The 23,270-nt window shown below is 40.1% G+C and overlaps 1 protein-coding gene across 1 annotated transcript in view; it reads left to right on the plus strand.

Annotated features, from left to right (window-relative positions):
- The window catches only part of GALNTL6 (polypeptide N-acetylgalactosaminyltransferase like 6), a 547,745-nt gene that overhangs the window by 519,444 nt on the left and 5,031 nt on the right, over positions 1-23,270 (plus strand). Inside the window, exons 9-11 of the mRNA XM_067297905.1 lie at positions 2,378-2,599; positions 11,405-11,521; positions 21,336-21,485. Coding sequence (XP_067154006.1) covers positions 2,378-2,599; positions 11,405-11,521; positions 21,336-21,485 — 489 coding nt within the window. The remainder of the gene's footprint in view (positions 1-2,377; positions 2,600-11,404; positions 11,522-21,335; positions 21,486-23,270) is intronic.

Below are 23,270 nucleotides of genomic sequence, written 5' to 3' on the forward strand. Positions count from 1 at the left end.
ATCTCTTGGGTCTTAGCTATCTAGGATTCTTACTTAAAAGTCTTTTTACTTTATAATTTTGTAAATTAAGTTAATTAATTATAATTTGAGTAAATTCTTACACAGGCAAATGGATAATTCTGTTTCTCGTAAAATGATAACAAAATAAATTTTATGTGAGATATAAGCCAGAACTGAGATTCATGGATTAGAAATAGTCTTATATATGTGTTTAGGATGAATGCAGAAAGCCACAAGTTGCCATATCTATCCTATGAATTGCTCTGCCTCGGGTCAGCTCCGCTTCAGAATTGTATAGCCATACTATGCTTTTGTTAGCACAGACTTGCTGCTATGCTAAGCTTCCAGTCCAAAGCTAGTGCAAAACCAGCTATGGGATGGGACAGAGCAAGCTCATGACTGCTTGCCCCCTTACATGTACATATAATCTCTTACTCCCAAATTTGGGTATGAATTGTCTGATGTTATCATGGGAGAGGGCTAGCCTCAAGAAAACCAGATGTCTCTTCTAGCACAAGTATCTAAGATATTCCTAAAGAAAACTGAGAAGGGAACAAGGAATGAACTTGAAGAAGACAGGTTAGTCAAGACTGGAGAAGGTTCAGAAATGTAGAAAGCTAGGTGAATGAGCAGTGTGATGGCAGCTGAAATTCAGATGCCTTTCAAATGCCAAGTGAAAGACATTAGAAGGAATAATTCTAACTGCTCATGCACATTAGTAGGTTGTGAACTAGCAGGAAAGGACGTAGGTATCACTGTGAAGAGCTGAAAGAAAGTTTCTGTTCAACATCCAGCATTAGTCAAAAACCCATGTAATGATGCATAAAGAACAGGAAGGAAAATAAGATGTTCAACAAACAGAAGGCCCTGTCTTACAGTATCAGCAGGAAAGCAGGATACTTGATACTCTGTAGTGTTTGCTCAACACTGTAATGGTGGTAGTGTATACTTACCAGTGTTTCTCTATAGTTTACAATTGAAAAAATACAGCACAGGTATTGACAGCTTTTAATCATAATAGTCTTTTATTTTAGAAGCAATAAACTATAATACAACAGCACAATCTATGATTATCTAAAGGTATCTAGATCTAATGGTCTCCTGAATTTATATAAAGAAGGGTAATAATAAGGTGGATCTTCTTCTTGTTGTTATAAATCAATAAAAATATTAAAGGTTTCAAATAGATCCATACCGGTTCGGGAAAGAGAGCAAGACTGTAACTCAGAATCATTTCTGAGGAACTCCAAGCAGTGATTTTGAATGCTGCAAGTTTATGAACAATCAAAGTCCTTACTCTAAATTCTTGATTTTGAGAGTTAAAAGGAATAGTTTTATAGTTCTTTTTATGCAACATGGAAGAAAGCTCACCCAGAAAGCAGTGAGATTCTAGCTTTAGAAATGTGTGCATGAAGCTCTAGTATCCCATAGACAGCTCTTGCTAACATCTCTGTCAGTTGTATTAGCATAGCTGGAGAGACTGAACTGGATATGGCAAACATAGAAAAGAGAGAGGTTGGGGCCAAGGGAGAATGAAATGTGAAAGCATCCAGAAAAGGTCACAAGACTGATTTTAGTAATTTTTATTTTAACAGAATTCTCATATGGTCAGTTTTCATCTTTGGAGAACAGGAGACAAGTTCACCCTCTTCTGACCACCGTTAGGTTTTCCAATTTGACTGCCTTGGGAAAAAACATTATGGCTTGGTTGCTCAGTTTACAATCTTTAGTTTATCATGCTGTGCAAGCTTTTCACAGTATTATTAGTTGCAGGCATTTGCACATATATACATGGTGATATGTCAGAATTCCTCTCGTGTGCTGAATATGTTAATAATGTCTAGTTAGTTGTGGTTAGCTACAGGGGAAAATCAAACATTTCTACCAAGACAGTCTTTGTGGATGTGGCTTGTGAAAGATCAAGGGCATCTTGGGAGCCCAAAGAAAATACATGTTAAAGGTTAAAAGCCAAACCCAAACCTCCAACCTCAAAACTCAAATGAATCAAAAACATGTGGAAAACAGTAGTCTACCAACTAATTAAAAACAAACCAAAAAACAAACCTGGGAACATCACGGTAATATTCTAGCTGAAATAATTATCCAAAACTTTACTGTATCTGATTAATTAAACCTCCACTTACCAAATGCATCAGAGTACTAAAAAACCACAAACCGCACAAAGTCATCAGTCTAATTCTGTCATACTCTTGACTCAATTGCAAAAGGGTTTACATTTAATTCAAATACCAGAGTTCACAATCAGCTAAGCTTACAAGTTGTGTGGACTACTGAGATTTTTTTTAATTCCCCATATTAGAAATATCATTCAGTCAAAGCATGAAAAAATTAATGATTGCCTTTTTCTGCTGCACAGAACCTGAAGCGTGTGGCAGAGACATGGATGGATGAGTTTGCAGAATACATTTACCAGCGACGGCCCGAGTACAGGCATCTCTCAACTGGTGATATCTCTGCTCAGAAGGAACTTCGCAAGCACCTTAAATGCAAAGATTTCAAGTGGTTCATGGCTGCAGTGGCTTGGGATGTCCCGAAATATTACCCTCCTGTGGAGCCTCCACCTGCTGCCTGGGGGGAGGTGAGGAATATACAAATTAGATCAAATTTAAATGAGTCTAACATTTTGCATTACAGGAAATTAAAATTATGAAATTAGATTTGGATCCTCTGACAAATAGAGTTATTAGAGGAGTTCATAGTGATTGGAGCAATCTTGGGAACAGCCATTAAAATAAGAAACTGCCATGTCTTAGGATTACTGCTGTCCCTTTTATAATTCATTACAATTTTGTGTGTACAGACCATAAAATGCAGGCACAATGAGGATAAGAACACAGAAAAGAGTATGTATCAGCAATTATTGCATGTTACAAGATGATTTTAAATACTGAGAATCTCGTTAACAAAAAGGAGGCCTGAAGTCAACACATCTTTTTTGCATATCTACTTAAATAACTCCTTCTGTTCTTACAAGTACAATTCATGAGTGCTGCTAGCTATCGCATGGGTAGGTGGTGTTAGGTTTGGTCAGTTTTGCTCAGACGTGCGAGTATGACAAGCAGAATCTGGATACTTTTCTTTAAAAAAGACGGCTCTGTGTTTGGTAGGTGCTGTTGTGGCTGACTACCAATAGCAGCCAAATCTAATTTCTCTTTTGGGGGACACGGGGAGGGAGGGGCAGGGAAAGGGAAGCAAATATCCGAGTCTCATTCAAGAGCGTGGGGTCAGCACGCAGGCTGCTGGAACACTCCTCAGGTGGTGGAAGATGTGCATTCAGACTTATCTGAAGAGCAAAGCAGTAGCACACCTTATTTGACAGTTTTTGTTTTGTGCAGAAGCAATGAAAACACAAAAGGTGTAGAGACGTGACATGCTATATAGGCCTGCTGAAAAATCACAGTGGCCTTTAACCCCTAGGAACTACAGTTATTTGATTCCATTTTAAAAGTGACAAGTAGGGGGCTTTTTCCTCTTGATTCATTAAGATTTATAAAGAAGGCTTTACTTTTTCAGCTTATTTTGCTGCTTTTAAAAAAAACCCTAGGAATATCTGTACTGCCATTTCTGGCCTTCTCTGATTTTGTTGGAGATGTTCTTGAAGCTCTCAGACAATTAGCTTTCATACTTGAAACCAAAGAATGAAGTTGAAACTTTAACCAAAACTTTTCGTAAGACCCCTCAGACCTCTGCATATCCCTAGTAGTTAAGGATGGTCCATGCAGGGGGTCTCTAGACACTGTGTGATACCTTTACTGTTCTCCAGAACTTCTTAGAAAAAGCAAATTACCTCATTGCCAGATTTTAAAAGTAAACTCCTGGGGTAGCAGTCCTTCATTCCTCTTTGCAAGCTACCAGCTATAGAAGTTCAGAAGAACTTCAATATATATGTGCCTTGCTGTACACTACTCCTTGGCGATAATGAATTTCCTTTGTTGTTAATGTTTCTTATATCTTTAATACTGCTGCCTATGCTTTATGGGAATTAATTTATACTAGGAGGTAACATAAATTTATCAGCAGAAGTCAGGCTGGATCAGGGTTGTGTGACTGCTGCTGTGATCCTCCTTTCATCATCTCCTACATGCATACATGTCTATCCTCACAGGGCTCTGATCATGAGATATATAATTTCTCTGGTCAGCTGGACAATCCTTACCCAGGTTTAAGTGAAAGAGATTGAGATTCAGTTATTAATTATTTTCACAGAAATAGTAATACACTCTGCATAAAAGTAAGACTTTTAAAAAGTAAATCATCGATCATAGCAGTGGCATCTAATTTGTACATTAAAAGGACCTATTGAGTTCTTAGGAAGGAAGTGAAGACCAAAGGCTTTCTGTTTCCTCTAAAATTTATTTTCTCTAAAATAACGAGAAGTTTCAGTCTTACTACTCTGTTTTTTCCTGAGACTCTCACATTCCTGTGAAGTTTTAATTAATTTGTTGGCACTTGCAAAGAACTTGAACAAACTTGAAGGTCAATGGCTGTCATAATTAGAAGCTGAAAGAGGAAAACAGACTGTGTGTTATTGCTTTATAAGAATCAAGCAGCCTAGAAACCTTGCTGACTATACCCATCAAGTCTGTGCCAAGACTGGCTATTATTTAGTACCCCCTCTGCTTGCACCTGGAAAGCCTTTACATCTGCTTGCCCGTGCCAGTCTGAGAAAGAGTAAACAATGAGGGTACTCAGACAATCTTTGGCTCCAGTATCTTGACACCTAGAGCTAGGAAAAGTGTGTGGTGTAACAGCAGGCATCTCAGAAACAGTCTGTTCAAAACTCCTTTCTTTTTGCAAACACATCTACTTGAAACCTGTCTTTTAAATTTCTTGACAAAATCTATTCCTGATGGAAAAGAAGCAAATCTGAAAAACAAAACCCAATCTTCTTCAGTACAGTAGACATGGCCTTTTGTCCTTTGTAGCTGGCAGGCGGTACATTTCCTTAGTATTCTGCTCTGCCTTTTAACGTCTGAAATATGTGCAGTGAGACAATGTAATGGTGAATGCAGACAGATAAAGGTTAGTGAAACTATAATTTCTGCGTCTGAGTGAGATTACTGTACAGTTTCCTCTCTCAACATGGAAAAAATGAAAATTTTCAGTTAGTTTTTGTTCTTATCCCTACAAATATATTGGAAAGTATGTTACCAGTTGTAAAAGAATAACAACCATCTCTTTCGGAGACACAATAATTTATTTGTAATGTGTATTTGAAATCCTGCTGAAGGAAGTTAAAACAATAGCTGGATTAGGTGAGATTTGGACAGATAATGTTTTCTTAGGGAGCGCTCATGAATCTACAAGTTGTGGTCCAGTGTGCATATATAGCACTGATATCACAGCCTCCAACAATATCTTTGAAAACACACTTTACAAGAAATCAGTCATATCATGTCAGCTATTGTAATTTATTTTAGGCTTCGTTTGTCCTATAGTCAAGGTCATATGAAAAGATTAATTTGTTTTCCTGAGTCAAAAGGGGAATATTTAGAGCTTGGCTTAGTTTCTTATTACAGGAACTTGTTCTTCAGTTAATTACTGTTCAGCAAGTCGCTCTGTCACTGCAGCAATGCTAAGCTATTGGACCTGAAAATACTCCTTCCTCAGTCCAGAACTCAGAACTCATGGATTTTATTGAATTGTTTTACAGCAGTGACATGAAAATGTCACACATGAAATATTCCCAAGTTAAATCAAATGGCACATTAGAAAAAGGATCAAAGCATAAGAACTCATTAACTTCTCTTTTGATTACTTTCTTTTTTAAAGTGTCATCGTCATACCCTTAATGAATCAGTCTGAGCACATCAAGTGTCACGTGTATGTTGTGCAAAAGCAATATAACCAGCTATTCCCCAGCCTGTGCAAACTGAGTGCTGCCCGACTGTGTGCTATCCAAATTCCTTCATCAGCATCAGTATGATATTTAATAGCAGTCCCTTGTTTCTTCAGTGTTTGGTATCTGGCAGTGTTTGCCTTCAACTTTTTATGGCTCACACAAAGAATGAATACTTTAAAAATTAGTACGTAGCAGTTGACAGGAAAGGTGGCTCATTTTTCCATATTTGATCTGTAGACTTTGATGGCCCTATAGTTATTTAAGAATATATTGCTTTACTAAGCAACATAGTAAAACTGGCTTTAACTGCTGCTCAAACAGCAAAACATAAGCAAATGTTGCTAATATCCTCTAAGAGCTACAGCTGCCTTCTTATTTGGGGCACTAAAGCACACTGTATGGAAAACATTATATAAATTGGTAGCACCAAGGTGCATCTCAGGTTGCTCTCTTGCATTGGACACCATAAGGACAGTCATGTCACCATCTTTGGATTCATCATTGAAACAGACGACTATACTGAACATAAGGTTGTCTTTAGATTGCTACACTTCCCCAGTTTTTGAATTTTGGCACAGCTGGTTTTGTGCAGTGATGTGCATGCAGTGCAGATCCCAGGACCCCGGGAGTGCCTCTCCCTCTTGGACTCATCAGGACAGTGTAAGTGTCTCTGGGTGACCTTGCAGCTCCCCTGCAGGCAGGGCAGGTGCTGCTGGAGCCAGGACATCACCCGCATTGTCATGAACGAATCTTGCAAGAACTAGAAGCAAAGCCTCACTTCCCTGTGAGGGACGTTAGTTTAGTTGTAGAATTATCAAAGACCAGAATTGTTTAGTATAGCCACTGACCCTGGAAAGTTTTGATTTCCCTCTGTAATTTCTTTTTCAGCCTAAAATAGATTCCCTTAAAAGGTGGGGGAAAATTCACTTTGCTTTTAAAGAGTGTTTGAGGGATTGTTTTGTTTTCTTTTCCTTTCAATATGGATCATATGTGTGTGTCATTACATAGTTTCTGTCAAAATGGTCCAAAATCCTACAATTCATCCAAGCAAGTTGTATCAATGGCCATTAACCCTTTTCTCCTCAAAACACTTCTGTTTTTTCCGACAAGAAGATTACCGTGGTAATCAATACATCCATTGCTTTCCCATTCACATGCTATTTGCCTAATGACAAATACTAAGTTTTTGAGAGGGTAAGGAGCAGACTGTCCATACCTGCATCTCCCATGGGGAGCAGATTAAATCATGTTGCTGGTAGCTTTCTACAAAATTCCAACATTAATTTAGCCTAAGGTCAAGTTATCTGGTAGCCAATCTATTCTGCAGTACGTAAACACCAGTTGGGAACCCCTGTTTTGTGTTTTTTCCCCCCAGATTAATTTGTAAGTACAGCTCCACTTCCCTATTTTACTTTACTGCTGGAAATACGTACATCAGCCTGCTTGGTTGATGCTTAGAATATACCGCAAGGTTTATCTTTCTTCAGATTTTCTCTGAAACTAGAGATTATGGAATTCAGTTGATTTGTGCCTCAGCTGTGTTGCTGATGAATGCAGTATGTCTGTTTAGCTCTAGAAAGCTTTTAACATCAACCCAGTGTGGATGGGCAAGCAAAAAAAAAATGGATACTGGAACCAAAGCATCTGGCTGAGGCCTGGAAATTGGGGAGAAGCTGAGACATAGGTAAAAGAGGAAGGAAGTGGTGAATGAGGAGAGGAGCTGGTAGAGGAATCTTGATGTAGTAAAGAGAAATATCATATTGGGCTGGGGGGCAGGGGGGGAAGAGGATGGGAGATAGTAAAAGGAACAGAGAGAGGGGAGTTAAGAAACCCCCTGATACCTCGAAATGTCTAAACCTCTGGTTTGTTTCCTTGCAAAACAAAACTCAACAAATATAACCCCCTCCAAAATACTAACAGATATAAATATGCTTGTATACGTATTACGGTTTTCTGGAGACGTGATTGAAGATGATGCTGCCCTCCATTGGGTGTTGCGTTCCTCATCCACCGAGTCAGTCAACTCCACTCAGTACTGTTAGTGGTAGTTCAAGCAGAGCATTTGCATGGCAGAGCACTTACATGAACTAAGCTACCTCTTTCTTAAGGCCTCACCTATTCTGCCAAAAATCTTTTTAACACTGGCTGACTAACTTAGAGAAACCAAGCTGTAGTTAACATGTGTTAACTGTTTTTAGTAAAACCCAAAGATTACTTTATTTTATCTTACCCATGGCTTTATGGCTTGCTGCCTTGTTTAAAGCACATAAGTCAGATGTTACAACAGCAGAAATCTCACTTAGTTGACTTTCCTTTTTCCCAGGTATAGGTGCAGCACTGAAAAGAGCCTAAATGTCCTTGCTCTAACAACTCCAATACAGAAGAGGGAGAAAATAAACCTAGAGTTTATGTTCTCTGTGCTTTTATGCCTCATCAACTCTCTATAGTGATTATAGGGCCCATAGTCTTAGTATTTGTGTCCCAAGGTGAGTTAGGATGGCATTTGAGAAACTAATGTACAAAGTGACATGCATATAGAGTGTCCCATGCTTTTTTCAGGCTGTGTTTAGTTCTAAAACAGCCTTTCAAATCATCTTTAATCATCCCAGTTAGTCCACACAAACTCCTCGAATACATGCTTTTCCCACACACTTATCTGCATTTCATACACATGATAGCATTTCATACACATGATAGTATTTCAGTTTGAGCAAACAAACTTTGTGTGTAGCAGCTCCATGCCCTACCTGCATGTGTGATAAAATCTTTCTCCTGCTTGTCCCCAATCTCCACAACTGCAAAAATACAAATGCTGGAAATGGGGGTGTATTAGGAGTTCTAGCTTTTTCTTTGCTAGCTGTAACTCATAACCTGAAAAATAGAAATCCATTGTGCCATGTGGCTGGAGACAAGGAAGTTCAAATGCATATTGATGTATAAACCAAAATAAACCCTCTCCTTGCTGTGCTCCTGCTTCCCTTCCTTCTTACATGAAAGGATCTTAGGAAATTTAGAGGCAATATGGTGCCGGTGTTCAGCAGAACATTCCCTGTGGTTCTGGCAATAGCTTGATGGCTCAGTTCAATTTCTAGTGACTGCCAAGGCCACATAGAAGTGCCAGAGAACAAAAGCACAGACTTGACTGAAATGCCTGTATTACAAAAAAAAAAAAAAAAAAAAAGAGAGAGAGAAAAAACAAAAACCACAACCCCTCTGCTGCTGAAATGAAGAATAAAGACAAAAAAAGGATGAGTTAACATGTAAGCTGCAACAAACCAGAGAAAAAATGAACTTGAGGAAACCTTTCAGAAGCAGAGAGAAGAGCAGAGGAATAAAGAGCACAGGAGGCAGATTTCAGCAATGAAGAAACTAAGCATAACTTCAGTTAAAATCTTTTCCAGAAGTGAATAGGATAAATTTGCTGCATAGCCCAAATGAGTGAGAATAGGATAGAGCAATGCCATCTAGACAAAGCCCTTTAATGCCATAAAGCATTCAGTGAAAGTGTAGTGTATTCATTGTCATTTTACAATTATGGATCACATAAATATATCCCAAATATTAATGGTAATTATTAGCATCTCTGTTTTAGTTAGTTCATGTGCTTTGAGAACAGAACTGAAGAGATTGATAAGGAAGTAGCATTTAATTTTGCATTAGGTCAGTAATCTTTATTTATACATGTAAATCTAAGTGCATTGAGAAGGGATTGAACACTCTTAAACAAAAGGTACTTGGAGTACATTTTTAACGTAAGACTTCAAAAATATAAAATTAAAATCTATCCCCCTCATTTTTTCCTGTCTTTTTTGCAGGATGATATAGAAATGAAGGCAGGGTTGTTGAGAACTGATTACCTTTTATCCCTTTTTCAGTTAACATGACTCCTTGTACTGTGGGCCTCAGTGTTGGGTTTCTGCATCTGTTTCTGCATAGCAAATGCTAGTGTTTGACCTCATCTATGGCATTTTTATTGCATAAAAATAAGAAAAAGCACACTAGAACTGTGCTTGTCAATGTCTTAGAAGAACACTCCTCTGAGCCGTGTTGAAGGCTCAAAGGTTCTTGGAGCCAATTGCTCAAATTGGTAATTGCACCATTTGCCCAATCTGCTCTTCTCCAGGCTAAAAAACCACACTTCCTAACACCTTTCCTGGAGGTGATTTTTTTTTTTAAATTTTTCCAGTTCCTGTTGCTCTCCCATCTGTCTAAATCTTTCTTAGAGCATGATATATAGACTTGATTCCAATCCTCCAGCTTCAAAAAAGAGCACAGTAGCTCTCCCATGTGTTTGACAAACATGAGGACTGCCCCTTTTTGCAATGTTTTGTGCTGTACTGAGAAGTCTTTCATCCTTTGTTTTTTGTGAGGTATACAGTGTTTAAGTGTGACAGTGTTTACATTTGTCTAATTTGGCAACCATGGTGACTTCTAGAAAATTTTCCATGGAAAATTACAAATGTTACTTTGGCTGTAGCTCCATTCAGCATCTGGCCTTTATTTTTTGTTTAAATAAAGATCAAAATAGTTGCCAGAATGTCAAAATGTGCACCTGTTTTACATATATTATACATATAGAATTTGTGCACATCTCCATGCACGTACCTGTGCTTTGATTACTCAGTTTCTGTGCATCTCACTGACAGAGAAAGTTTTTTAAGGAATCCTCTTCATTCTACAGGTGTCTAAAAGATTTTTAAACAGCCCACTTAAGGTATTCAAGGAGACGCATGTAATGGCAAAATAAATTTGGTATTTTCCTCTTTTCACTAGCACTTGCTGCACCACTCCTTTTCAATACATTCTTCCAAAAAAATATACACAGCAGTGTATACACTGGTGGCGCATAAATGGTATGACTGATAGTCACTGATCAATTATTACTCGGTTGCTTCAGTCTCAAAAATGAGATTTCCCTTTTAAGAATGAGCTCCCGCGCAGATTGCTCATAGGCATACAGACAGCATACAGAACCTCTGTGGGTAAGCAGAGTTTCAGTACAAACTTGTTATGAACTTTTTAATTTTCTGCACATGAAACAGTGGTCTGTGACCTTATCTGCAACAGTATTATCGTGTTGAAATAAAAACGAGCATTAGAAGAGGGTGTGCCTGCCTTTCGATAAATATTGCTCTCTAGTCAGAGAGAAACACAAACAGAAATCATTTCCTCTTAATACACTTGATCTCACTTACTCTGATAGGAGAAGAAAAGCAGTCAAACTAAACTTTGAACTTTTCAGACTTTTTTCTCTTAGTTTCTTTGCATGAAAGTATTTCTTATGGAGCTACACTCCATTTGTTACGCAGAAAATTTCAAACTTTTCTGCTTTTAAAGCTGGTTCAAAAAAAGAATAGCTCACTTCAGGACATGGTTTTCTGCCATGTAAAAAGTCCCACCAGTTTTATATAACTTATGGTGAGTCTCAAGCCCTTCAATTTCTGACTAAAATAAGAGAAAGCTAAATTCCTAACTCCTTAATGTCAGAAGCCGTACTCTGCGGCCTGGTTTAATGTGAAATGTTGCTGCTTGGTTTTGCAGATTCGAAACGTGGCAGCCAATCTCTGTGTGGACAGTAAACACGGAGCCACAGGGACTGAGCTGAGGCTAGACATTTGTGTGAAGGATGGCTCAGAACGGACATGGTCACATGAACAGGTATTTTAACAATGAAAAGAGAAAAGCAGTGTAAAATTGTTGCTTCTCTTTTCAAATTTCTAAACCCTTCCCTGAGGTTTCCTCCTTTTCTTAAGGCTAAGCAAGGCGTAGAAGTTATTTTTGAACTACTGCTGATCTTAATAGCTTTTACAAAGTAATCTGTAACATAACCTCAGAAATTCCAACTGTTGCCTGTGCTGTATACTCTTTAATTTCTGAAAGGAATTGTAAAACTCAAAGAGGTTTTGGGTGCCCCATTTTCCCCTACTTTGTTACAAAAACACATTGATTTCAGTTCCGTTGTTCCCAAAAGTATTTTAAAAATACTACCTATGTGTGTAAAGCTCTAATGGTTGTCTCCTTTTATCCTTTCATCTCAATAAGTTCAGTGAGTGACGATGAGCAGGGAGGGCTCAAAAATAGAGGCCTGATACAGGACTGAAATCAACAGGTGAGAAAGAATCTGAGTGGTTATATTTTAAATGAATATGCAAGATAAATATAAGTGAGATAAATAGGGTGAAAGCCAGAAAGAAAGGGTTTCAGAAAGACAAGGGATGATGAAGGCTCAAATAAAGCTTTTATCTAAGTTAGTTTGTTAGAAAAATATTAGCTCTCAGTAATATGGAAGAAAAGAGCTCTGATTTATACTCACAGTGCTTGTGAATGCCATAGGAAAGAGACTATGACTCCCAGGCTGTGGGTCTGGCCAACATGTGGCAAAGAGAATCAGGAGGAAAAAGCACAACCTAACCATTTATTAGCAATCTTAGTGAATGTGCCTTCCACAGGGCAAGGCTCCAGATTAGAAGAAATTCACAATGCTGAGGAGAAAAATTGACCTGTGATACATGACACATAAAGAGCTTAAAAGCTGAGGAAACAGGAGTGCTGAGGGATATTTGAAGTGTTGAGGTCAAGAAATCATTCTCTGAGGATACTGGAAAATGTAAGGGGAGGTGTGCAAATGAATGACACTAAGAAGCTAAAGGGTGGTCACAGTTTAGATTAGTGCCTATACAGGGAAAAGAAAGTTGCTGAAATAAGGCTTCTTCACATAGCTAAGACACAACACAGTGGCAGGATGCTGAGATTAGATCAACATAATCAAGTTTTGTTTATGAAAGATATCCAGTAATTCAAGCAATTAGTTGAAGGAAGTCGTGTGGTCCAGACTCGATCATCGCAGTGGTGCCTCTGGCTTGAAAATCTACAAACCCAGAGAGATCCAAACCCTCATCAGGAAAGGAGGGAATCCTGAGAATGACAGATGAGGAAAGAGAAAGGAGTGAAGAAAATAGGATGAAAAGATGAGAGAAGAAAAATTTTAGGAGGGAAAACAGAAAAAAAGGAGGCTCGAAATATCCTTTGAAAAAAGAAGTTCTTATGAGGAAGGGGAAGGGATGAAAAGGGAGAGGCATTTTAAGAAGGAATCTGTGGTTTAGTGTATTCCAGTGCATTAATATGTTTGAAATCAGATTCAGTGCAAAGGTCTTGTTCTATATTAATGACAAAAAGGGTTAAAACTAATAGAAAAGGAGTTTAACCAACCAGCTCCTCAGTGAGGAGAATCAGAGCTCCAGTGCCTTCTAAACTGCTTGATCTGGGCTTCACAGACAATGTGAATTATTTCTGCCTAGCTAGTGTGGAACGGCGGCGTGTATGTTCTCACTGCAGAAGATTGTTCAAAAGACTGCAAGGGAACATTTCTCTGAACAGAGTGGTACAGTTGCACTGGGAAAGGACTGCCAAAACCCAGGCCAAGCCATTTAATTCAATTTACTGAACAGATCGGTGCCTTCTCTGGGCTGCTGAAGAGGGGCGGGGGCTGGGAGTGCCTCACAGGATCACACAGCTCATTGCCCACTTTTATACACATTTCTCTCCTTTTCAAGTTACTATTTTGAATGTGTAGTTCAGAAAACAATCAGCAGAGGGCAGCTCCGGACAACCTGAAGACAAAGGCAGCAAAGGCAGGTTAATGAATTAGCAACTCCGGGAGCTTTTCAGTCGTGAGAACTAGAAAAAACGGAGCTTTTCAGATATGACAGAGGTAGACGAAAATTAATCGTTTTAACCCCCCCCCCCCCCAAGTACATTACACTATTTAACCCTCAAAACAGTTTTGCTAAAATGAAATGGAGTTTGATTCTGGTTGTTTTTTTGCCACGGGAGCTTACACTGCATTCAAAAGTTATTCTTTCCACTGATAGGAACAGAGTTGTTAGTTTACTATCTGCCTGTCAATGTAAATTCTCGAAATTGTGTGAGAAATATTGGAGAATCTTTAGAAGAAACCTAGGGTAACATAATATAATTTCATTTTCTCCAAAAAAGGAACTATATTTTCCAAACCTACAGAATAAAAGTTTTAGAGGAAAGATAACTTTATATAAGGATCTGGTATAATGTCCATCACTGCACTGCTGAGCAACTTGTTATTTGCGTAGTCTTAGTAGTTTTAATATTCTCTTGGTTTCTGGATTGGTTTAGAGACAAAATGAAAATTAATTTACTCAAGTATTCAGACTCCTGATATGAGACACATTCATCTGGCTGATAGATCTGAAGAGTGAGTTTGTGCAAGGTACGGGTTTTAAAGATGCCAGTTGAGAACGAAGGGAAAGAATTACAAAATCTCAGAAACAAACTAGCTATTAGGCCTGGCTGAAACTCAGAATTTCTATTCCATAGGGAATTACAGTATGTGAAAAATGTGACAATCACAGAATCACAGAATGGTTGAGGTTGGAAGGGACCTCCGGATATCATCTAGTCCAACCCCCCCGCTCAAGCAGGGTCACCTAGAGCACATTGCACAGGATTGCATCCAGGCGGGTTTTGAATATCTCCAGAGAAGGAGACTCCACAGCCTCTCTGGGCAACCTGTTCCAGTGCTCTGTCACCCTCACAGTGAAAAAGTTTTTCCTCATGTTCGGAGGGGACTTCCTGTGTTTCAGTTTGTGCCCGTTGCCTCACGTCCTGTCGCTCGGCACCACTGAAAAGAGTCTGGCTCCATCCTCTCGACACCCTCCCTTCAGATACTTGTACACGTTAATAAGATCTCCTCTCAGCCTTCTCTTCTCCAAGCTAAACAGGCCCAGCTCTCTCAGTCTTTCCTCATAAGAGAGATGCTCCAGTCCCCTAATCATCTTTGTAGCCCTTCGCTGGACTTGCTCCAGTAGTGCCATGTCTCTCTTGGACTGGGGAGCCCAGAACTGAACGCAGTACTCCAGATGTGGCCTCCCCAGGGCTGAGTAGAGGGCAAGAATCACCTCCCTCGACCTGCTGGCAACACTCTTCCTGATGCACCCCAGGATACCATTGGCCTTCTTGGCCACAAGGGCACATTGCTGCCTCATGCTTAACTTGGTGTCCACCAGCACTCCCAGGTCCTTCTCCGCAGAGCTGCTTTCCAGCAGGTCAACCCCCAACCTGTACTGGTGCCTGGGGTTATTCCTCCCCAGGTGCAGGACCCTGCACTTGCCTTTGTTGAACTTCATGAGGTTCCTCTCCGCCCACCTCTCCAGCCTGTCCAGGTCTCTCTGAATGGCAGCACAGCCCTCTGGTGTATCGGCCACTCCTCCCAGTTTTGTATCATCAGCAAACTTGCTGAGGGTGCACTCTGTGCCTTCATCCAGGTCATTGATGAAGAAGTTGAACAAGACTGGACCCAGGACTGACCCCTGGGGGACACCGCTAGCTACAGGCCTCCAACTAGACTCTGCGCTGCTGATCACAACCCTCTGAGCTCTGCCATTCAGCCACTTCTCAATCCACCTCACTGTCCACTAATCTAGCCAGCACTTCCTGAGCTTGTCTATGAGGATGTCATGGGAGACAGCATCAAAAGCCTTGCTGAAGTCAAGGTAGACAACATCCACTGCTCTCCCCTCATCTACCCAGGCAGTCATTCCATCATAGAAGGCTATCAGATTGGTTAAGCATGATTTCCCCTTGGTGAAGCCATGCTGACTACCCCTGATCACCTTCTTGTCCTCCACATGCTTGGAGATGGCCTCCAGGATGAGCTGCTCCATCACCTTTCCAGCGATGCAGGTGAGGCTGACTGGCCTGTAGTTCCCTGGGTCCTCCTTCTTGCCCTTTTTGAAGACTGGGGTGACATTGGCTTTCTTCCAGTCTTCAGGCACCTCTCCTGCTCTCCATGACCTTTCAAAGATGATGGAGAGTGGCTTAGCAATGATGTCCGCCAGCTCCCTCAGCACTCGTGGGTGCATCCCATCAGGGCCAATGGATTTGTGGGTGTCAAGTTTGCTTAAATGATCTCTAACCCACTCCTCCTCCACCAAGGGAAAGTCTTCCTTTCTCCAGACTTTCTCTCTTGCCTCCAGGGTCTGGGGTTCCTGAGGGCTGGTCTAAGCAGTAAAGACTGAAGCAAAGAAGGCATTCAGTAACTCTGCCTTCTCTGCATCCTTCATCACCAGGGCACCCACCCCATTCAGCAAAGGGCCCACATTTTCCCTAGTCTTCCTCTTGCTCCTGATGTATTTGAAGAAGCCCTTCTTGTTGTCCTTGACATCTCTCGCCAGATTTAATTCCGAACGGGCCTTAGCCTTCCTCGTCACATCCCTGCATACTCTGACAACGTTGCTATGTTCCTCCCAAGTGGCCTGTCCCCCTTTCCACTTTCTGTATACTTCCTTCTTCTGGCTGAGTTTTGCCAGGAGCTCCTTGCTCATCCATGCAGGTCTCCTGCCTCCTTTGCTTGACTTCCTACTCATAGGGATGCACCGCTCTTGAGCCTGGAGGAGGTGATGCTTGAATATTAACCAGCTCTCTTGAACGCCCCTTCCTTCTAGGGCCCTAACCCATGGGATTCCTCCAAGTAGGTCCCTGAAGAGGCCAAAGTTTGCTCTCCTGAAGTCCAGGGTTGCAATCCTGCTTAGTGCCCTAAATATTTCATCCAGAGGAGAATTTTTAGTTTTCCTATAGAAAAGAATTCAGAAAATATTTAATTTCAGAAGGTCAAAACATTTTTAGTGCAGGGTTTGGGGTGGTTGGTTATTTTCTTCCAGGAAATAAAGAGCACCCTCTTCCCCCTTTTTTCTGAAATTTCCCTCAGTCCCTAGTATGCACTGTGTTGAGACCTTGTCTTTCCAAGCTCTGGCCACAGCAGAGCACCACCGTGTTCTGTAGCTCCTCATGAATCTGTGGGCAAAAACCTTAAGTTCCAACCTGGCAAGCAGGATCGGCAGATCAGTTGATCAAATTGAAAAAATGTGGTTTAGGTTGGCATATTTTGATAGAAATTTCACTAGCTCTCCTTACTCGATCCTAAAGACTGCCAGGTCAGGAACATTACCTGCAGCATGCTGAAGAACCACAGTCTAATGAAATATCTTCCAAGGAAAAAGTATGTGATCTCCTACTTGCATCATAGTAAGCCATGAAAATTATCGTTGTTAAAGAGTGTTTGAGAAGAACGGCAAAACACCTGACCTTCTGGTAGCTCCTCTTTATCACTTATATCTTCTTGAATTTGTTGCTTACTTAATTTCTGTATATGCTTGTAGAAACTAGCACTGTTAATGAAAATGTTGAGCATTTTAGTATTATTTTTTAAATTGTATGGATTGACATTGAGCTGGTCTTGTGACTTCTGGTATAAATTTACAGAGAATTCTGTGGAAATATATAGTGGCTGGATATAAACAGTGTAGCAGGTGTTAGTGCTGATTCTAGCACTAGACAGAGATACAATCCTTTGTACACTTTATTGTGTCATGTTACCAGGCAGAAAATGAACGCTGAAACTCTAAGCAGCTGAGCTGCATGGCACAGCTTAGCAGCCCGCAGCAGATTGAAGATGACCTTCCACCCAAGGGTTTTAAAAGCAGGTGCTTTTAAAGCAGACAAAAGGTTACTGAGCCGGTTTTGCAATTTCTGATGAACAGGGGAAGGATCAGAACTGAGGATGAATGTTGCTGTAGCTTCTGGAAACTTCCCCACACTTAAAAACAAGAGAAAAAAAAGGGGAGGGGGCAGAAAGATAGCACAGCTCAGTCTTCTTTCCATGTCTGTCTTCCAAGAGCTAAATTACAGAATCACAGAATGGTTGAGGTTGGAAGGGACCTCAGGAGGTCATCTAGTCCAACCCCCCTGCTCAAGCAGGGTCACCTAGAGCACACTGCACAGGATCGCGTCCAGGTGGGTTTTGAATATCTCCATATATTCTGACTTTAGAGAAAACTAAGGCTCTGCTGGGCTGTTCAAACAACAGCAAAGTAAAATGACAGGCATCTACTTTGTCCTCTCAAGTCCCTCAGCTTGATCAGGGAGTAAGTGGACATGTGTTATCTCTAACGCAGCCCAACAAGTAGCCATGCAACCTGCCCAGCTTTCTTCTTTACTTGGAAATATAATTCAAGCCAGAGTCTAGTTGTGAAATGTGTTGTTTCCTCTTAGTACAGGGCATATGTTGTCTGCTTAAATCTCACGCTGTAGTCTAAGCACAGCACCAGCTGACAGACCCCAGCCGGACAGCTAGTACCTGAACAATGTCGTCAAGCTGGAAAGCGTTAATGGTATCAAAAAGGTCTTTGTCCTATAGACAGTTCCGAACCAATAGCTGTTTCAAGTAATCATTTTTCAGGCCCAGTCTCAGTTGCAAATTAAGCTCTTTTTAAAAAATGAGGCAGCTGGAAAGCTGTATTTTTCCAAGTTACTGTGTGACAGGGCTAAGCCTCATCAAAAGCTAAAACATGAAGGTTGAGGGGTTACTTGGTTGCAAATACAGAGGATGGGGCCTTATGGCTGTGCACTGTGATATGAGAGAAGATGGAGGTGGAGGAGTGAGCGCCTGTTGAGCAAGAAGGACAGGGAGTGTTACTTGGACTCAGCACTGAGTAGAGTAAGTACCAGCCCTGGAGATTACAAGTGAAAGAAATAGCCTGCTTTTTGTTTCTAATGTGTTTGGAAACTTATGTGCAGCCTTGTTTCAAATCAACAAACAGACAGTTGTGATGAAGGAGTGCACAGGGGTTCATCCATTTCTCAGTCTCATAAAATCAGACTCAGGTGGCTCCGAACAGCTTAGGTCAAAGGAGTAAAAACATCCAAAGTGAGAGGCAGGTGACAAAGTGGAGCATTATGTACTTAGGGCTACAACTAATAACATGTAGTGTTGTTACAAGTTATGCAGAGGAAAGATTATTGTTTTATTGGTCAGATTTAGTGGTAAACTAGGCAGAATTTATTGTGCAATGTAGGAGATGTCACAGAATGATGAGATTGGAAGGACCATAAGGCCTTTGAATTTTATCTCTAAGATTTTAATATTAGTTGGGGTGTAGAGAAGTATCACCCTTTTTCTGGTCTTTTATTTTCTCTTCTCCTTAGTCTTAAAACTGAGTTTCTGCCCCAGCAAGGTTGATTTTATAATAGTATCACCAGGGAGAAGATGGACCTGTTGCTTTAAAAACAAGATACTGTTTTACGAAACAGCAGGCTAAGGAGGAAGAAAAATCTGTGCTAGTCTGAAGGTTGAGATCTAGTGTTAGACAGACTCCTTCTCTTCTCTGTTTTCCCATGGAAGGAATAAAAAATCCTATCTGTTACCAATTCAAGATTCTTGGCTTTCACAGAACACAGCCCTAGCGGTGGGCAGAAACCATGCAGGAGTGGAAACGGGAGGGATACGCTGGCTCAGTATGACCTGGTTTAAAAGTTAGCTTGAGCTCTTTTAGGTGTACTGATGCATTCAGTGAAGTGGTGGTCCTCAAGCCAAGGTCCAGTGAGCAGCAAGAATGGCCCCTCAGCTCACCGATCATGCACAGAGAATTTGGAGAGACTCACCCTGGGAAAGACTAGAAAGTGTTCCACAAGAGGACCTCTCTCTTGCAAAGTAGGCATGAGAGTGAGAACATCATAGAACCACACCATCGGAAAGTTTGGATACCCAGATTTCTCTTGATATTTGTTATTCACTGTTTTGAGCCCTAGGTTTATTACTTCTTCTGTAGAATAGTAAAGGGTAAGAGAAAGGAAATGGCTTTTGCTGTTCCTTCCCTTAAAGGAAAATCATCTCAGGCTTCTCTTTTTCTGAAAAAGCAGCATTGTTGCTTTTTGCTGTATCAAATCTTACTTCTCACTTTGCTTGTGACATGATAAAGTGTCTTTGCAGAGAGTCCATGATGCTGCGTCTGTGAAGCACAAAGAAAAGTGGGGAAAGACTTAGCCTTTTAAAAAGCAGGAATTGGTTTGAAAATGAAGTTAAAGCTGTCCACTGCATTTTACTGCAGATGAGTATAAAATGCCTTCTGGAGGAAAGAAGAAATAAGCAGAACATAGGGTTGGACCAGGAAAATGCAGGCTAGAAAACCTATAATATGGAAGCTAATAGGGAATGACAGCAGCTAACAGAGAGTACAAAAGCTTTATGATGAGACACATAACACGAAAGACACGTGTTTGGATATATGCTTATATTCTGTGCCCGCAGGATAAGGGAAGCAATAATGCTTCTCAAATGCAGCATTTGGAGGGTGGTACAGCACTGAGGATGCATCATTTTAAAAGATATATATTTTAGGAAGACCACAAAAAGAAGACAGCTGTCAGAATGAAAGGGTTAAAATCTGGGAGTCGTAACAGAAGTACTCAGGGTCAGACCCACATCACATTGAGCTCAGCAGTTTTAGTTTGGATTTGTATATATTGGTTCTATCAGGAAATGTATACATTGCTGGGAGCAGGATAATGTATAAACACCAAAGCTACCTTTCAGTGAGATAGCTGAGGTGCTGGACGCAGTCGAAACACAGTACGTGGAGCTTCTTTTCGGGATAATGAGCCTGCATGGAGTTCCACATGACCTGTCATGGCTAAATGATTTCCACTAGCAAAGTTTTCTCATTTAAAGAGAGCTTGGCTCTCTCGATGTTATGCATCAGTCTGTACTGTGGAAAATCAAACGTCATTCAGAAAGCCAAAGAATAGCACTGACGCAAAGAAGAAAAAAAGAAAAACCCTCACAGCTCTCAGCAGAGCTTCTGGGTAGCAATTTATAAGCTGCAACCTGTTTTCTGCACTGATTGGTCCATAGGAAAGGAAAATGCATGCTGCATCTTTAAATTTGGTGCTGTCAGACCTGTCACCTTCATCTTATGATTGAAAGACTACAGTGTCACGGCATAATTTCAGACAGCTGGTGTCTGATTGAGAAGGATTCTTCTATTAACTGTAAGCCTCCAGGAAGAAAAAGGGCTTTAACAAGCTGCATGTAGATCACAGGCTTCACAATGAAAAGATAAAGATCATTTAGTGTGTGTCATTTTGGAAAACAGAGAGCAGAGAGAGGGCATGCTAAGTGTCCCATATAAACAGAGGAAACTGTTGATTAAACATGGAAAAAATACTGTGATGGAAAGCTCTCTCTAGGTAACTTCTTGAGACCCAAATGAAAGTTAGGGGAATGTCACTAGCATGAGCCTAAGACAGAGGCTTTCTGAATGCCAAATAGTTATAGTTCTAGTACATGTGAATGCTTCTTTAACTGTAGTAACTTAAGGTTTTAATTCTACAGCATATTTCCTCTCCTCTTCCTGTGTCACCAGAGATTTTTTTCTTCCCTGCCATAAACTGTTGATTGTGCCTTCTTGGGGTATATTCCACATTACTGTTGATGCATTTCTTTAATTAAGGCAACTGGAATCACTGAATCATATACATGTAATATCTCATTCAATCAATGGTTATGATGTACAGAGTAGGGAAACATGCATCAAGCTATGTGTATGTTTTTAAATGTTTTTTATTACTAATATATTATTATGTTGCCTGATTGTTTTTCTAGCTCTTCACCTTTGGTTGGAGAGAGGACATCCGCCCTGGGGAACCACTTCACACCAGGAAGTTCTGCTTCGATGCCATTTCACATAGTAGCCCTGTCACACTGTATGACTGTCACGGGATGAAGGGAAACCAGCACTGGAGCTATAGAAAGGTTGGAGTCACTCTGAGTCATTTCCAGAAATTCAGACTATCTTGAGCCTATATTCAATTTAGCACAGGCTTGTGTTTTCCCATTAGAGAACTTTTGTTTTAAAATCCACTATGTCTTACTCCAATTTAGTTTTGTGGTAATCTCTAATGTTCCTTTTGAACATTCAGCTATGTAGGTCAAAGTTAGATGAATATGGATCTGATCCAGCACAGAGGGTGTCTGTGCTGAATCTATTCCCTGAAAGATGTTTTATCATTCTGGCACTTCAAAGCACATGTGTCATTTTAACAGAAGCACTATTGGAAGTATTTTCATCCAATGTGACAGCAGCAAGAAATGTTGCTCATCAGTTAAATATTATTATTTTACTACATTTTAAAGATTAAAAGTAGTAGAAAAATCTCTCCAAAAAACCCCCAAACCAACATTAAAAACACTGCTGAAAGCCTGCAGAAGATGGGAGTTTATAAATTAAAGATAAACACTACTTTGTTAAGACACTAAGACACTACACTATGTTGATCTGCTAAGTTTCAGTCTTTTTTATAAATCACTGAAAACACAAGGTTAAGCTAAAAACTGTCAGAGCCTCATTTAAAGCAAAAAAGTCCTGGTAATGCTACCAAGATTGAAAAAAGAAAAAGGTTAACCAGCGAGTTGTCTTGATTAACCATTCCACTAATAAACTCTGTATTACCTAAATACTGTAAAAAGGCACAGGCTATTAACTAGGCACCCAAAAAAAGTGGCACATAAAATTATTTAAAACTAGAAAACGCTGTTGAGGTTTATGTGGCAAAGTCACAGTTTTAAATGATATATAGTAGCAAACTAATTTGTAATCATTAAAAATAGTTTTGCTCCTGACACTTTTTTTGAGTGTCTGGCTACTAGCCTGTGCCTTTTTACAGTATTTATGTTGCAATTGGAGATGCACCACAAGATTTTCCAGAAATGCAATCCCTTTGAAACTGAAGTATTACCTTTAATACAGCTAGAACGTATGGGACAGATATTTATAGGACATAAATTGTCGTGGCTCTGTTGCTGCATATCTGGCTTTCTAATGCCATTATAATACTTTCTTGCTTCAGAACCCTTCCGATTTATCTTTGTGCCTACCCAAGCTGCAAGAAAGGAGCTTTCATACCTTTAGCACTTCATTGGTGCCTAATGTAGCAGGTTCATATGACAAAATGCAGGTCTTGCACTGCCCTCTATATGGCTCATCACCTTTGATGTGGACAGAACACAGTAGACAGCCAAAGAAATACTGACATTTGAAAAAAATATGCAGTGTGAGTTCTATTAAATCCTCTGCACAGCTTTGTTTTTCATTACCCAGAAGGCTTAGAGGGCTTGTATAAAAATTCTCAGTGCAAGGCAGGTGTTTACATCTCAGTAAGAAACCCCTCAAAATTTTTTTAAGATGGAAGTACTGACACAGTCCTAACTGTAATATAAACCTGACAGCAACCTGATTAGTTTGCATGAGCACTTACCGTTTGGCTATAAAACTTCAAACTAGGAAGCTGTATTGGAATAATAAAATTATGGATACCTTTCTTTTTCTTTAGGCTTAGTTTCGGTTTGGCTACACATAAGGTAGTTTTTGATTGTTTCACATAGTTCATTTCCTCAGATACAGGGCAAGTTTGCATTAGAGATTCTTGATGGTACAGCTATACCAACAAAATCCTCATGGTGCAATCCTTATCTAATTTTGAGAGCATCTTGCCAATAGGATTTATACTGTTTCCCAAACAGAAGTAAATTATATAAACA

Source organism: Apteryx mantelli, chromosome 5 (genome assembly GCF_036417845.1).
Source record: "Apteryx mantelli isolate bAptMan1 chromosome 5, bAptMan1.hap1, whole genome shotgun sequence".
In the NCBI taxonomy this organism is placed as follows: Eukaryota; Metazoa; Chordata; class Aves; order Apterygiformes; family Apterygidae; genus Apteryx; species Apteryx mantelli.